Consider the following 15,000-nt stretch of genomic DNA (forward strand, 5'->3'; position numbering starts at 1 on the left):
AGGAGTTATAAACGTTTATGACTTGTTTGTAATGCGTATGACACATTCAAAACAGTGTCATGTTGTAGTTATGACAGTGTCATGTCACTGCTTTAAAGATACAGTACCTTCAAGTAAAGTGTTACCGAAAGATGAGAAACTCAAGTATTCAAAGGCACCTACTGGTTATACAAAAAGTTGTGGCTTGAAAAAATCAATTGAACTGAAACATGCAACCTCAGAGTTAACAAGAGACAGAAGAGAAACAGAGGGGTGCAGAATGAGGGAGTGAGAAATGGAAAAAGCAAGAGGGTAGAGAGAGAGAGAGAGAGAGAGAGAGATGAGAGAGAGAAAGAGCAGACAGACACATACATAGAGAGACAGAAGGAGGGGAGCTGTAATAACCAAGTCTCTCGCCTTTCATTTAATGTAGTAAAATCCTAGATATAGAATTAAAAACTGCTTTTGGCACGAGTCAGGTTTTCAAAGGTTTCCTCCAGAAAGAGCCATTCATCACTGAACCAAATGAGAGATAATTCCTCTGCAATTAGCACTCATTTATAATCCATTAGATTGCTATTTATCACATTTGATACCACTCGCTGATGCCAAGAGCCAGAGAGATGTAAATAATCCAAGCGCAAGAAGCTCAGAGAGAGCCATTACTACACAGCATCCCTATAGCACAAGCATGACCTCCACTTCCTGAAGTCTTAATACAGAACCATGTGATTGACATCAGAGTAAATATGAATATGGCATTTTCATGTGTCAATGCAGGTAGAGCCTAATGCTGCATGTAGTTACACTATTTGTTGCAGCGCTTCAATCTGAAATAAGTTTTTTAGTCAAGCAAGCTAAAAATAGTGGTAGCCTGCCGGCCCACTCTTATTTCATGAGCTTGACAGATTGTTGACAATTCGAGAGTCTACTCCAAAAACACATAATCAACGTTTGTTGTCTGTGCTCTCTCTCTCTCTCTCTCTCTCTCTCTCTCTCTCTCTCTCTCTCTCTCTCTCTCTCTCTCTCTCTCCCTCTCTCCCTCCCTCTCTCTTTCTCTCTCTCTCTGTCTGTCTATCTCTCTCTTGTCTATGACCTTGTTTGATGATAAGTAATGCTGTCTCTATCTTTCATATGTCTTCCTAATTGAAGACATTAACTTAATGAGACCTGCATTTAGAATATCCTGCAGGGACGCTGTTCCCCCTCACAGACAGGAGCACACTCTTTTCATTAGGATAGCACACACACACACACACACACACACACACACACACACACACACACAGACACACACACACACACACACACACACACACACACACACACACACACACACACACACACACACACACACACACACACACACACACACACACACACACACACACACACACACACACAACTGACAACCTTCTGTGTCAAAAGCCATTCATCAGAAATACCCAAGATGTGAAACCACAAGCAGAGCTCTACTCTCCCCCGTCTCCCTCTCCCTCTCCCTCTCTCTCTCTCTCTCTCTCCCTCTCTCTCTCTCTCTCTCTCGCTGTCTGTCTCTCTCTCTCTCTCTCTCCCTCTCTCCCTCTCTCTCTCTCTCTCTCTCTCTCTCTCCCTCTCTCTCTCTCAGGGCCTGAAGCACTGCTCTCCACTCCACTTTATCTCCCTGCTGCTGCCTCAGCCACCATTGTGCCCAACTTGTCAAGCACAACGACAGCTTCCGGCAAGCTCTGCAAACATCTTGATAGGTCATCAATACTGAGCTACTGAGGGCTAGGCATTAGGCAGGTACTGGAGGTGCTTTTATCTCCTTATTAGAGAACTGCTTATAAGCCTGTTATGTACACATACAATGTACAAGCATGAACAAGATCATCACCAGCATAACACCACTATTCAAATATTCCACTCTACTCAAAAATATGTCCATGAGTTTTAAACAGGTAGCAGACCTTAAAACAGCAACTGTTGACAGGGACTGCTTACACAAAAAGCACACATAGCCATCTGGAAATACCGAAGCAGCCTCTAAGTTTCCACAGTCAGTACCGAACAAAAATCTAGCCCTCAGGAACGTTTCATCATAGATGTTTAAACATGGCTGGAGCTCATTAACATCCAGTCTAGTCAAGACAACAACAATAACAGCCACACTGGCTGGAATTCAAACAGATACAAGTCTGTAAAGTAGTTCAAAGGATTACGGCTGCTCAAGGTGGCACAACACCAGCTCAGTGTGGACATAAAGACACTAGAGAAACAGCACTGCTGAAACAGGGCTTGTCATTATCTTGGCAGTCATAAGGGTGCGCGATGCAGCTCTGCAGCTGTGTTACATTGGCAAGAGTTTTAGGGCCGTGGAGGCAGTTTAACAACACCAGACACTCAATGGGCAAAACAGCCTCTTAGGCATGAAATTAAATATTCTATCATCTACTTTTCCCAAACACAGTGAAGATTTGTCAAAAGTAGACAAGTTGCATTACTCTTGAGCACTGGAAGACCCTGAAGTGAATAACAAATTCTTAATCACAACATCAGATTACACATCAAACCCTTATTATTATCCCTTTTTTAAAGAAAAAAACAGATGTTCAAGTATCCCCATTTCATTCAGACGGACCCAGGCCATTTTCTCATGCTGTATCAGTCATTTCACATGACTTTTACAGTGCCACACTGGCATGAGAATGGACTGAGGCCCATTACTTAACCAACTAAACAAAAGAAAGGAAGAAAACACAACAATAGGGGGAAATGTATGCATTGGTACAACTAGCATGACTGCTCCATGGTGGGTAGAGAAGAACGCTATACTCACTTGTGAGACTTCTTCCAGCCTGCCCCCGTGGCCCCGGCTCCACAGTCGTAGGCCTGGATGATGAAGGTGTACTCCTTCTGCAGCTCGCAGTCGATGGGGCTCCGCGCCCTCAGGACGCCCTCGCCTGACGTGCGGTTCAGCACCACCGCCTCAAATGGGGCCTCCTGCCCGTGGATCTTGAAAGCGCAGATTTCGCCTGCGGCCAACCACAAAAGAAAATGGAAAACAAAAAAGAGGGAAGAAAAGGAGAACCCAAATGAGAGAAGTGCGAAGGTGAGACTCTAAAGTGCCCGTAATGGGCTTTGCTGGCATCTCGGTGTGATGTGGCTGCTATTATTTTCTCGCTCCATGTCGCCGCTGTACCCAATGCTATAATACAGGACATTGTTTGCCTTAACCATTCGCCAGCGTCTTGCTGGGAGATGGAGAATGGCCTGTCTCCACATGTAATTGCTTCATTGCCGCAATGGAGTCACGTTGAGAGAGGGCACAGCAAGAGAATGATTTTTCCTACCGCTTCTCCCTCTCTCTCTCTCTCTCTCTCTCTCACTTTCACTTTTCATAGTTTGCTATTGCTTGCTACTTTTTGATAGCTTTTGCTCTCTTCTAGAATATTCTGGGAGACACCCGGAGGGCACCGAGGTCCAAATCCATGGACACATTTGCAAACGCAGTGCTCCGTACCACTTATCCATCTCGCTGATCTGTTTTTCATTTCTGAACACGGCGGCACGGGCAGCATGCATGAGTGTGTTTGGCCTCTGCTGTGTGAACGCCAGACTTCTCCCACTATGCAACATGCAGAATATCCCATTAAGGGGGAAAAAGTCGATAATTGAGCTCCAAAGCCGGTCAAAGTACACCACTCCCAGCCAGGCTCCTTCAGCAACTTCAGATTGGCTAGAGAGGCTGATGGCTTGGTCCGTGCTATATTCAGCTTGTTTCCCCATTTACAGAGCCAGAACGGTAAACAGCCGAGTTATTTGGACATTCTGAATTAGAATGGCAGGCTCCACTTTTAACCTAAACACCTTGACTTGCGTTCGATACACAGTACATAACACCATATGATAGCTGTTTGCTGTCTGCTGTGAGTCATGGCTATTCACACACGCGGCGGCAAACATCAGTCTTTGTGCTCAGGTGTTTCAATTCCCGCCTGGTTGCTCTCTGCTGATCCGGGGAGGAACACAGACTCCCTCTCAGGGGGAAGGGGGCGAGCCTCACCTGAGCTTACGCCAGACAAACCCTCTGCGCAATTGAGGCCCAGACAGAAAAAAAAATATCCGTTGACAACACAGCAGCTGGGAGACACAACAAAGGAGGCTGTCTGACCATTGTGTCCTTTTTTCCGGCGGGTTGGACTTTGCGGGCGACTGGAGCTCCCAGGAGCTCTGCCTCCTGTCCCTTTTTGGGATTTGGGCGGAGGGTGGAGGGGGGGGATCGCTGGAGGAAAGCTGAGGCACTCTGACCCCGTGACGGCTGATATCACTTAAGAGGCGGGCAGCAGTGGAGAGAACAAACAGCAGCAGCGTTCCAGCGCAGTGTGCTCTCGCCTGCTGTCTCATCCTGATAAGCCCAACTTTACTCTCTCTCTCCTCTCTCTCTCTCTCTCCTCTCTCTCTCTCTCTGCCTCACTCACTTCTTCTCCCTCACCTCTTAATTTCTCACTCAATTTAATTTAGTATTTTTCTCTTGCCCACTTTGTATTTCTCTTTCTCCCTCACTCGCTCACTCTCTCTCTCTCTCTCTCTCATCTCATGCCATCCTTCAACTCCCGCACTGTCTTCCTTCCTCTGAGTCTCCCTCTCTCTCTCTCTCTCAGTCACACGCTCTCTTCCTTCCTCACTCTCTTTGTAAATCTGATTTAACCATTAAAAATAGAAAACACATTCACCTCTTCCTGCAGTGTTGAAATAACAATTTAGCCTCCGCAGACCCCCCCCCCCACACACACACACACTCTCCCCTTCCTCTAGCCTGAGCCCGCAGTTCAGATTTCCCCTTTACATTAGCCCCTCAATGCCTTATCGAAATTAAACGAGCGCCACAATGGGCGCCGGGCAACAAGGTGTAGCGGAGGCAGAAAAATAATAATAGGAGAGCGGAGGCAGACGGCGTGTGAGCACAGAGATAAGGACGCCAGAGTCCTGCACCCCCACAGCCATCCACACATTCTGTTAGACGCCACGCGCAAATGGAGTGAACTGGAGGGGAAGAGAGGAGAGAGAGAGAGGAAAAGAGGGAGGGAGAAATAGAGTATGCAAGACTACTAAAGGAGAGCGAGTGAAGGGAGGGAGGAAATCCAGCATGAGAACGGCTCTAATAACCACAGTGGATGTGTGTCTGTATTTATGCATGTGTGTGTGTGTGTGTGTGTGGGGGGGGGTGTTTGTATAAAACACGGGCGGCAAGCAGGAAAATATTTCCACTTAGCGCTCAGGAGTCATACGCAGAAAACTATTTTCTATTTTCCGCTCCATCTGTCGCTACAAATGCCCCCCCCACCCCCCACCCCCCACACCCCCCCAGATTAGATGCAGGAAGGGCAGCAGGGTCAGGGTGAGTGTCCAGACAACAGCAAATGGCACAGCAACATATAGGCACAGAGTCACTGCAGCGCACTGGGCCACCAGCCAAAGATTTCAATCCTGTCAGCAGAAGCCATGCAAAGCAGACGCCATCTTCACCCTCCCCACCTCCCCAAGAAGTGCAGCTTGTTCACTTGGCCTACATTGAGCACCTCCACCCCCAGCCCCACCCCTACTCTTCACCCCCCCCCTCAACACACACACACACACCACCCCTCCCCTTTGAGCACACACAGTTTTTAATCTGTCCAGGTTTTTTTTGTGTGTGCAGAAGATTTTGGAGACATCCATTTAATTTGAAGTGGAAGTATTAAATCGGGCCTGACAGATGTGGTATTTCAGAGGGACGATTTGAGCGCGAGCTCGGAGGGATCAGGGAAGTGAGTCACTCGGCGAGAGCCAACGTGAATACACACTTGCCTCGAGTCGTGAGTCACTCGGCGAGAGCCAACGTGAATACACACTTGCCTCGCTGCTCGCGCTGCGCCTCGCTCCGATGTGACTTTGGCAACAAAACACTCCAGTATTTGCCAGGAGAAGTTTAGCACGAGTCCCCGAGTTGTGGACATGGGATGCGGAGAGGGCCGTCACGTCCACGTTTAGCTGCAGGATGTGCTGCTTGTGCTTCAGTATGGGTTCAGACCGAAGGGTGGATCTTGATTGCTTCCAGTCTGGGAACAGCTCATCATGGGACAGTAGATACAGTAGCATAGCAGCATCAAAAGAGCCCCACCAGAGCTCTTCAGTTCCTCCTGATTTCTCTGAATCAATGCATCAGTCAGTCCTCTCTCAAGCACACAATACAAACACATCTTCAACTCATCAGTCAGTCCTCTCTCAAGCACACAATACAAACACATCTTCAACTCAACTTCAGGTTAATTGTTTCTTTTTTGCAAGTTGTCATGTCAGTGACTGAAAAGGTGGGGGCGGTGAGGATTGATCAAAACTACATTTCCCAGCAGCACTTGGCAAGGTTTAGCCTGCCCTTCAGCAGTACTCCCCCATGCAGCTGTAGTGCTCTCTATTCTAGCCGTTGTCATTTTAATTACACCATGGATTACAGCAACTCTTCAGTAATGACCTGCTGACTCCACTGTGGGCTACTAGAGAAAGAGAGAAGTTGGGAGAAAAGGAGAAAAAGGAGGAGGAGGAGGAGGAGGAGGAGGAAAGGATGACGAAGAGGAGCACCAAAGCGATGCCCATTACCTTTCAATTTCTACTAGCGAGCCGACCCTCTTATCCTTATCCTTTGATCCCTCTTGAGACAGGCTTCTTTCTTTCACTTGCTTTCTGCTGCTATGTTGGATTGTCCATGAAGGACTGAAAAGATGATAAATCAAGGTTGCTGACTGCTGAGAGAGCCACTGACTGAACTCATACCTTGTAAATCTCACCAGCACAGGGAGGCTGTTTATGGAAGTCAACTCTCTCTTCTTTCTCTACCCCTCCCCCCCCCCCACACACACACACACACACTATCTCTATAAAACACACACACACACACACACACACACTCACACAGCACAACAGCAACACATTTCTGTTCCTTTAGAAGCACCCGCCCAGGTGCACTGCTTGTCAGACAGGAGCAGATGCACTGTGACAGCATAACCTGCATCTTTGTCAGTCTGCAGAGAGAGCACGCTATGAGTCCCTTGTGATATCACGTGGAATTACTAAGCGTCCAGCGTCAGGTAAACAGCACTGATCACTGCCCTCCATAACGTCCACTGCCCACAATTGACTGGTGTCATTCAATCACAGGCACAACAGAACTGAGCCAAGCAATGGCAACAGGAGAAGGCATCCCAAGTCTAGTGATCAGGAAATAATATACTACTGTACATGACAATAAGTTGTCAATGAAGTGCAGTGCAGCAACTACTCCACTCAAAACAATACTCAAACTATTAGTGCAGGCTGTGGTAAATGCAATAGTCTAGCTGCTAGACTCTAGCAGGTATAAGGGAGTGGATGAGAGGAAAAGCAAAAGACATTGAAATGTAAACAAAACTCAAGGTTGCTTTTGACAAAGAAGCAGAACTATTTACACTTGCTTTTCAAACATGGAAATGTTTCAGCACAAAGCTGCTTTCATAAACAACATCAATACCTAATCAATCGGTCTTAACTACTCCTTCATGTTGTTGCACGATATCTCCACTTTTCCATCGACCGTCCCATGAATGAGTCATCCTTATACTGTACATACATACAGGTACTTGTGTTTTCAGGTGCAGGTACTGACCACATCTGAAATGGACTCTAATACCTTGATAATTCTGGCCTACAGTGTCCACATTATTTGCCATATTCCTCTGATTTTGTGCTTGCTGCCCTGGACCTACAGGGGTGGGCCAAAGGGTGATGTAATCGTGTAGATACTGCTGCTACTGATCATTTTGTTATTGTTGTTGTTGTTGTTGTTGCTGTTGTTGTTGTGGTTACTGATTGTAGTGGTAGAAGTCGTTGTAGCCATGCGTCGCCTTTCTAATCTAATCTTTCTAATCTAATCTTACTGATACAGTAGTCTCACTGTTTCATTTTTTTGATTGCTTTTGTTGTTTTTTTTCTATCCCTAATCTGCATAGCACATTGGCACAGTTTTTGATGGGTTTTTTTAAAATGTGCTACTTAAATAAACTCGACTTCAGTATACACTCACAAAGGTCATTCTCAAAGAGCTCAGCGCTTAAGTGAACATATGGCCTCACCTCTGAGTAGCAGGCACAGCTTTCACTTTGACACCTCAGGGCTGAACCTCCGCAAACACGCACAAAACAGACGGCTTTATACGCCCGCCTCTTATGTTTTATCCCCTTCCATTTCACTTCATGAAACACAGCAGTTCCTCAGGGCGGGCTAGTTTAGCCGGCTGCTGGACAGTGGTTTATGAGTCCGAGAGGAAACCCAAGGGCAGCGTTTATTGTCGCACTGAGAGAAGCTTGATACATCCCCCAACACACACACACACACACACACACACACACACACACACACACACAATCCCCTATAGGAGGCTTTCATTTAGATAGGGAGCACCTAATTGCATTGGGGAGATAGCAGTGCCATCCATTTGACCCTTCAGCTAATAAACAGCAATAGCGGGGCCCTGGCGGATGGCTGCTACCCCGGTGCTCATAAGCCAAATGAACAGGCTGCCACAGATAGAGGAAATTCAATAGTCAGAGACAATCCGTATTAATTTTGCCTGGGCTTTGTGAGGAGGTAGAAAATGGGGAGGTAGAGATTGGTGGAGGGAGTAGGGAGGAATGCAATTATCATAATTGCTCTTGTAAAATTGCGGGATTACAATATCACACGGCAAACTACACTTTTGAAAAGAAACCCATATTGGTAACAATAGAGAACCTCGCGACCAACCCTATTAGCTTTAGACCTCACAAAACCGCATATGATGGCTCGCTTTCAGTGTCTTTTTTCTCTGAGTCCTCCACTCCCCCCCCCCCCACCCTCCCTCCTTTTGTTATGCAAAATACAAAGCTCATTTCAGGAGTCCTAATTACGATTACATGAGAATTAATAAAAAGGGGGAAATCATTATATTCCTCCGCCTTTCTGGAGACGCAAATGACTCACAGCGGGAGAGAAAAGCTTTAACACAACGGGCCTCACACAGTGAGTTGAGCAGTGCTGTGGCTCCCCTGTGGGCAGCACCAGGCGCCCAGCACCGGGCAGCAGGAGAGAGGAGACTCCTGTGGACCAGACCCAGGAAACGCTGCTCCATGCATTGATTTACGACACTTGCAGTCGGAGGGATGAAGGGAGGGAGGATGGGAGAGAGAGAGAGAGAAAGAGAGAGAGAGGGAGAGGAGAGTGGAGGCTATTAATAGCACCCACAAGCCCTCCCCTGGGCCGGTACTTGTGAGAGCCCCCCCCCCATCTCCATCCCCATCCTTCCTCCACCCACTCCAGACGACCTCTGTTCTCTGCACATTAAATATTCAGCCACTAATGCTGCTCTCCAGGTGCTGGGCTCACCCCCATGTCCCTGTCTCTCCATCTCTCCTGCCTCTCCAAATCCCTCTCTTTTCCCCTTCATGCCTCTTTCTCCTGTCTGTTCACTTCCCTCCCTCTCTCCCTCCCTCTCTCTCTTTTACTCCCTCCTTCTTATCTCTCTTCCTCCCACTCTCTCTGGCTCAGTTCCTCTGACCCCGTCTCTGACTTCTCACACTCCCTCTTTCTCCTCTCCTCTCCTCCATACAGTATCTCTCCACTTGCCTCTCCCTCTCCTCCATGCTCTGAGTGGAAGGCTTGCTGCTCCTCAGCACCGCGCGGCTCCGGCTCTCCTCTGGCTCTCCTCCGCTGTATGTGATGGGCTGGCCGCGGTCACGGGGCGGCGCACACGGAGTTCCCTGAACTGCTGCTTACACTCGCACAGGGACGCAGCTCTCAGCAGCAGCACCAAAAGGCGAGGCTAAGAAAGCGGCCAGTCCAACCTCAGGCTAAACCCACTCGTGAGGCGCTCACTGAAGCAGAAGCAGAAGCACAGGCACATCCCTCCATCCTCAGCACTGGAAAACCCAGCCGCCTCTTCCTGTTTTAGCAGAAGCTATATGGAAAGCTCCTGACGCCCCAAATCAGACCCGCATTCACCATTCCCATTCCATACTCCATACTTCCACCAATGTTGACCATATCTTTGGCATATTGGACCTACTGTACAGTTACCACATTTTTGCCATAATTAACGTAGTCACTTTAGCTTTGCCATATCCAACCTACAGATATTGTATCTTTGCGATATCCCTCCATATCAATGCCAATACAGAGACCACATCTGTTCCACCCTTAAGTCGTGTAAGTTTAGAGTGGTGTTGAAGGCGAGAGTCAGCACAGTGGGTAAAATACTTTTGGACATATCTGCTTGACAATTGGGAAAGATTCAGCATTTTATGGATGTGTTTATTTTATGTTTGTGGATGCAGTTTAGATAAAGAATGCAATCACCTGGCTGGCAGGCAGCTCAAGGGGACACGCTCAGCAGAGGCAGAATCAATTACCGTGTGTAAATGTCCGGCTAGCTGCTGCCATTTAGATTCAGTTTGGCTGAGGACAGACCAATAATACACAGCAACCTCTTTACGTTACGACTGTGTACGCTCCCTTCAAATGTGCTCGGAGGTTTTTCCCCAAGTGACTTGATTCTTGCACATGGAATTTCAAACAGAGTTGTCCCCGAGACCTGTGCAAGCCATTCTGACCCACATTCCAGAGCCACCGTGTCGGAGAAACGGCCAGCTCAGCATGGGTGCAGTTCCACACGCTGGGGAAAAAAATGAGATTGCACACATTCAGGACTACAGTTACACAGAGAGAGAGAGAGAGAGAGAGAGAGAGAGAGAGAGAGATTATGTGTGTGTTTGCTCAAAACAACCACCTATGTAATGGTATATGTTCAACAAAGCTTTCAGCATGGGGTCAGCCAAGCCTCCACATCACTGGGTGAGCATGGAGAGAGAGCACACAGTGGAAGGTAAAGGTGAGACATAAAACCGTCTCTATTACACCAAAGCCTGTCTGGGCTTACATTACTGAAGTCATCACCAATAGCCTGTACAGTCTTAACTCCTCTCTCAGCAGCTAGCGCTAATGAGTAGTATCTCCATTACCTCACATTAGATCTCTCTCCTGCGGCGGTTCCATGCCATTAAGCAGTGGATAGTTCAGTTGATAGTGGAGGCTCGCCACAGTGTGGGCAGGCCATCAGTGGATAATAGCCAGCAATGTTGTTGCAGATCGCTGCTAATGATTGGCCCTCAGGAGATCTCCACAGACCCAACCCCACCCCCTGGATTCCACCGATCTGCGAGTGCTGCAATGGCATAGAGTCCTAGTACTGGAGATGACAAATGCTAGTGGGCCTGAGAGATCGTGAGAGAGGTCATGGGCTACACACACAAAGAGGCAAATGAAGACTAACATGTACAAAGTCAAGCCGTAGAGGTGCAGTTAGAGATGGTGGATGGGTGATGGGGAGGTGGAGTGATTGATGGTGGATGGTGATGGGGAGGTGGAGTGATTGATGGTGGATGGTGATGGTGAGGTGGAGTGAGTGACCAAATGGTTGAGCATCTGGGCTTTCAGTGAACCCTTGGAACTGAGCATGGCCTAGAATAGTGTTGACCCTGTGGATTTTGGACTACAGTCCCCTCTTTCTCTACCTCTTATGATGAATATCCAAGACCTGAATGCCTCAAGATCATGGGTCAGATAGTTCCAATGGTGGCATGCAGCAGCTTGACAATGCACCTGATGCACAAACAATAGGCTACATTCTAATTGACAAACAAAAAAAAATGCTTCAAGTTTCAACAGATACATCCAACACCATTTAAGTCCATTACTGAAAAAATAACATGTTTAAGCGCTCTGCTTGGGGCTCTGTTCTTCCTCCAATATAATTACAATTGGTATATTATCTCCAGCTCCCAAAGTGAATTGAGAAAAAGTGCCTCTGATAGAAGTGTAATCTCGCTGGCTTCTTTGTAACATGGGAAAAAGCCTCTCCTTAATGTCTAAATAATTACTATGAAATTAATTTTAAAAACAGAAACAACACAACCACTCTCCACAGGGAATATATGAACATTTACAACGGCCTTACAAATGTGGGGGTAATGCAATTAGTATGCATAAAGTATGAAGACATAAAGCTTTAGGGAAACCTCACAACACATTAGTTCCTGGTAGCATGATGCTTGATTCTAATATTACCATGCGCCTGGAATAATGTGGACTTTAGTGTCTAGCAAGTACTGAAATAGAACAACTAAAAGATGTTCAGCAGATAGGCTTATGAAAGATACAGCAGGATACCAAAAATGTGACATCCTACAAATGAGCTACACGGTGTCCTGATTCAGAGGAGGTGTTTCTGCTCTCTTCTTCTCTTTTGGACTCTTTTTGACATACTGGCAATCTCTACAACTGATAGATCAGGATGTCATTGGTAAGGACCAGCAAAAGAGAGGATTACAGGGAGCTGTCCGCCTAGAAAACAACTCCACTCACCCAGTCTGCTTGTGAGCTACTACATATCCAAAGGCTTGATGTCCTTATTAAACAGCCATTAAAGCCACCTGTGGTGGTGCTTTACATAGGTCAACACTGTTTACCTGTTTTGATTTCAATACAAAAGACTGCAGTTCATTGTCATTGTGCTTTGATACTTGGCACATAAAAATGCAAACTACTGTAATAGTGGCTTTTGGGAGTGCTTTTACTGTTCTGGTATGGATATTGAGGAGAAGCCTTCATGAAACGTTCTCTGTTAATAATAAGGCAACCCCTATCTGTCTGGCAAGAAGTACCCTCTCCATTTCTTTCTGTTTGAAGTGTGACAGACATTTTGCCTTAATGAATCACACGACAGCTCGTAGACAATCATCTTGTGAAGCCTCGTTACATTTTGAGGGATGTACACCCAGAACAAAAACACACATCAATCACGTCGTTTAACCGTCCCAAAACAGCTCCCGCTTACATTCCGTCAGATCAAAGCGCGCGTTGAAATTTACATCCGCCTGCCTTGATCTGACTTGACAGCACGCCATTTCCACCTGACGCTGCTCCTTCATCCAGCCGTGGTGCTCTCAGCCATAATGTTATGCACGGAGCCTTCTGTTTGAACCTAGCACAAGCTGCAGGTGACACTGTCCTTGGAGCACCTGCACTCAGACAGACGCAAGTGTGAGGCGTCACAAAAACTGACGTTGCCCGTTATCATTGTCTGCAATCTGTTCCGTTTCTACCGGCATTGGCAACACTCGGCACCTTGCCAGTAATATGTTTATACACATGGCAAAGTGTGCTGAAAAGGAGCACTTGAAGTTAAACCTCTCTTTCATCAATCAAAATACCTCCAGCCCTGAAGCTAAAGCAGCCCAAACAAAACAAACAAAATCAACAGTAAAAATTACACCAAGATCAGCGATAATAGCAATGGCAGAACACTATCAGACTGTTGTTCATTTCAAATGAAGGGCAAATGGTTGCCTACTGTGTGCCTCTGTATATTACCATAACGTTGCGGGGAGGTGGGAGGAGTCTCTCACGCCACGTGTAACTGTCACCAAGGCTGTGACCCCTGTCAGATCCATCGTCGTGGTGACAAGGGTTTGAGGAGAACATACAGCACCAGGTCAGAGTGCCGGGGGGCGTGGGGGGTGGCACGGGGGGGTTGGGGGGAGGACTCAAGTGAGGCAGGAAGGGGCATAAGTGAAAGTGACAAGTCTGGAATATCAACAGAGTCCGGAGTCGATAAAGGACACATATGCACACAAGCTCACATACACAGACACATGCACAGAGTTAGAGAGGGAGAAAGAAAGAGAGCGAACACAGAGACATAAGCTCAAATACACACACACACACACACACACACACACAGGAGCATACACGTTCCCATATGCCTCCAGCACTAAGTGTGCCAGTGACTGGAGACCTGGAGCCGGGCCAGTTGTTTATTCCAACTGATGAAGTGGAAATCGCCGCTGATTAAACCGTTATTTTCACTGCAGCAAGGGCGGCCGTTAATAGAACAATTCAAAGCGCTGTAGCAATTAAACTAAAACAATAGCCGTGCAGCCATTCCTCGTGATGGATTCCGCTGTGTAATTACGGCCCTGTGCGGTTCCCCCCACCAACCCCCCAGCTCCACGCCGCACCAATGGTCAAACACACATCAGCGCCACGCGGCGACACGTCCCACACACTCTGCCAACCGGGCTAGCGCCCTGCCATCGACGCTCACCCACATACAGAGCACAGGCTCTAGAACTGCACGGTGAATAGGGCGGAAATGTAGCACTCTTACTGAGGAAGAGCCCCATCTTTCCACTAATGATCACATCTACACCTTGAGTGCTCTAAAGCCACCATTTTGGATTTCACTAAAAGGTTGTCTAGTGGATAGTTTGCCAGACAAGCGAGATCGCTTATCACACAAAACATTGCTGCTCACTGAGATGCCGGCTTCTTAATTCAAAACAGACACTCTTTTAAAAGCATTTCTAATAAAAAAACAAGTAATATTCTTCTTCAGTAACTTGGTAGATTGACTGCAAATAAGCAACACAATAAATACAAGCCACAGAACGCAAGAGAAAACAAGCTAATGAATAGCAGAATTTAGAAATATTACATAAGGATGCTGACGGGCAATGAACACCAATAAAACAGATCAAAGCTGGACCTTTTTGAAAAGTTCAGCATAACACATCACAGTTAACTTGGACATTGCACTCCCAAAATGAATGGCACGGAAAAAATGATGAGAGATGGTGGTGATGCTAACAGGAAGGCATGTGTGGAAGAACACTGGATGAAGTTGACATTTGTTAGTGACCGACGCTGTGGACAGATGATGTGTATTCAAGGTTAAAGACGCACAACACATATTGAATGTAATGTTGCTTGCACAAAAGTTTCAATAAAATCTGTCAAGAAACAGATAAAGGAGTTCATGTCTTTGGAAATCTCTGACTTTTAAGATTCAATCTGACACATACTGTACCGTACAACATAGAATGAAGCTGTCATCATGAAATTTGCTTATCCTGTCTGAGAGTAAGATCCTTTTCTACA

General features: G+C 46.8%; 1 protein-coding gene across 1 annotated transcript in view; it reads right to left on the reverse strand.

The window, feature by feature from the left end:
- Positions 1-15,000, reverse strand: part of clstn2a (calsyntenin 2a) — a 170,795-nt gene that overhangs the window by 79,703 nt on the left and 76,092 nt on the right. Inside the window, exon 7 of the mRNA XM_062530630.1 lies at positions 2,798-2,993. Within this exon, the coding sequence (XP_062386614.1) occupies positions 2,798-2,993 (196 nt within the window). The remainder of the gene's footprint in view (positions 1-2,797; positions 2,994-15,000) is intronic.

This window comes from Sardina pilchardus, chromosome 2 (genome assembly GCF_963854185.1).
Source record: "Sardina pilchardus chromosome 2, fSarPil1.1, whole genome shotgun sequence".
Taxonomy (NCBI): Eukaryota; Metazoa; Chordata; class Actinopteri; order Clupeiformes; family Clupeidae; genus Sardina; species Sardina pilchardus.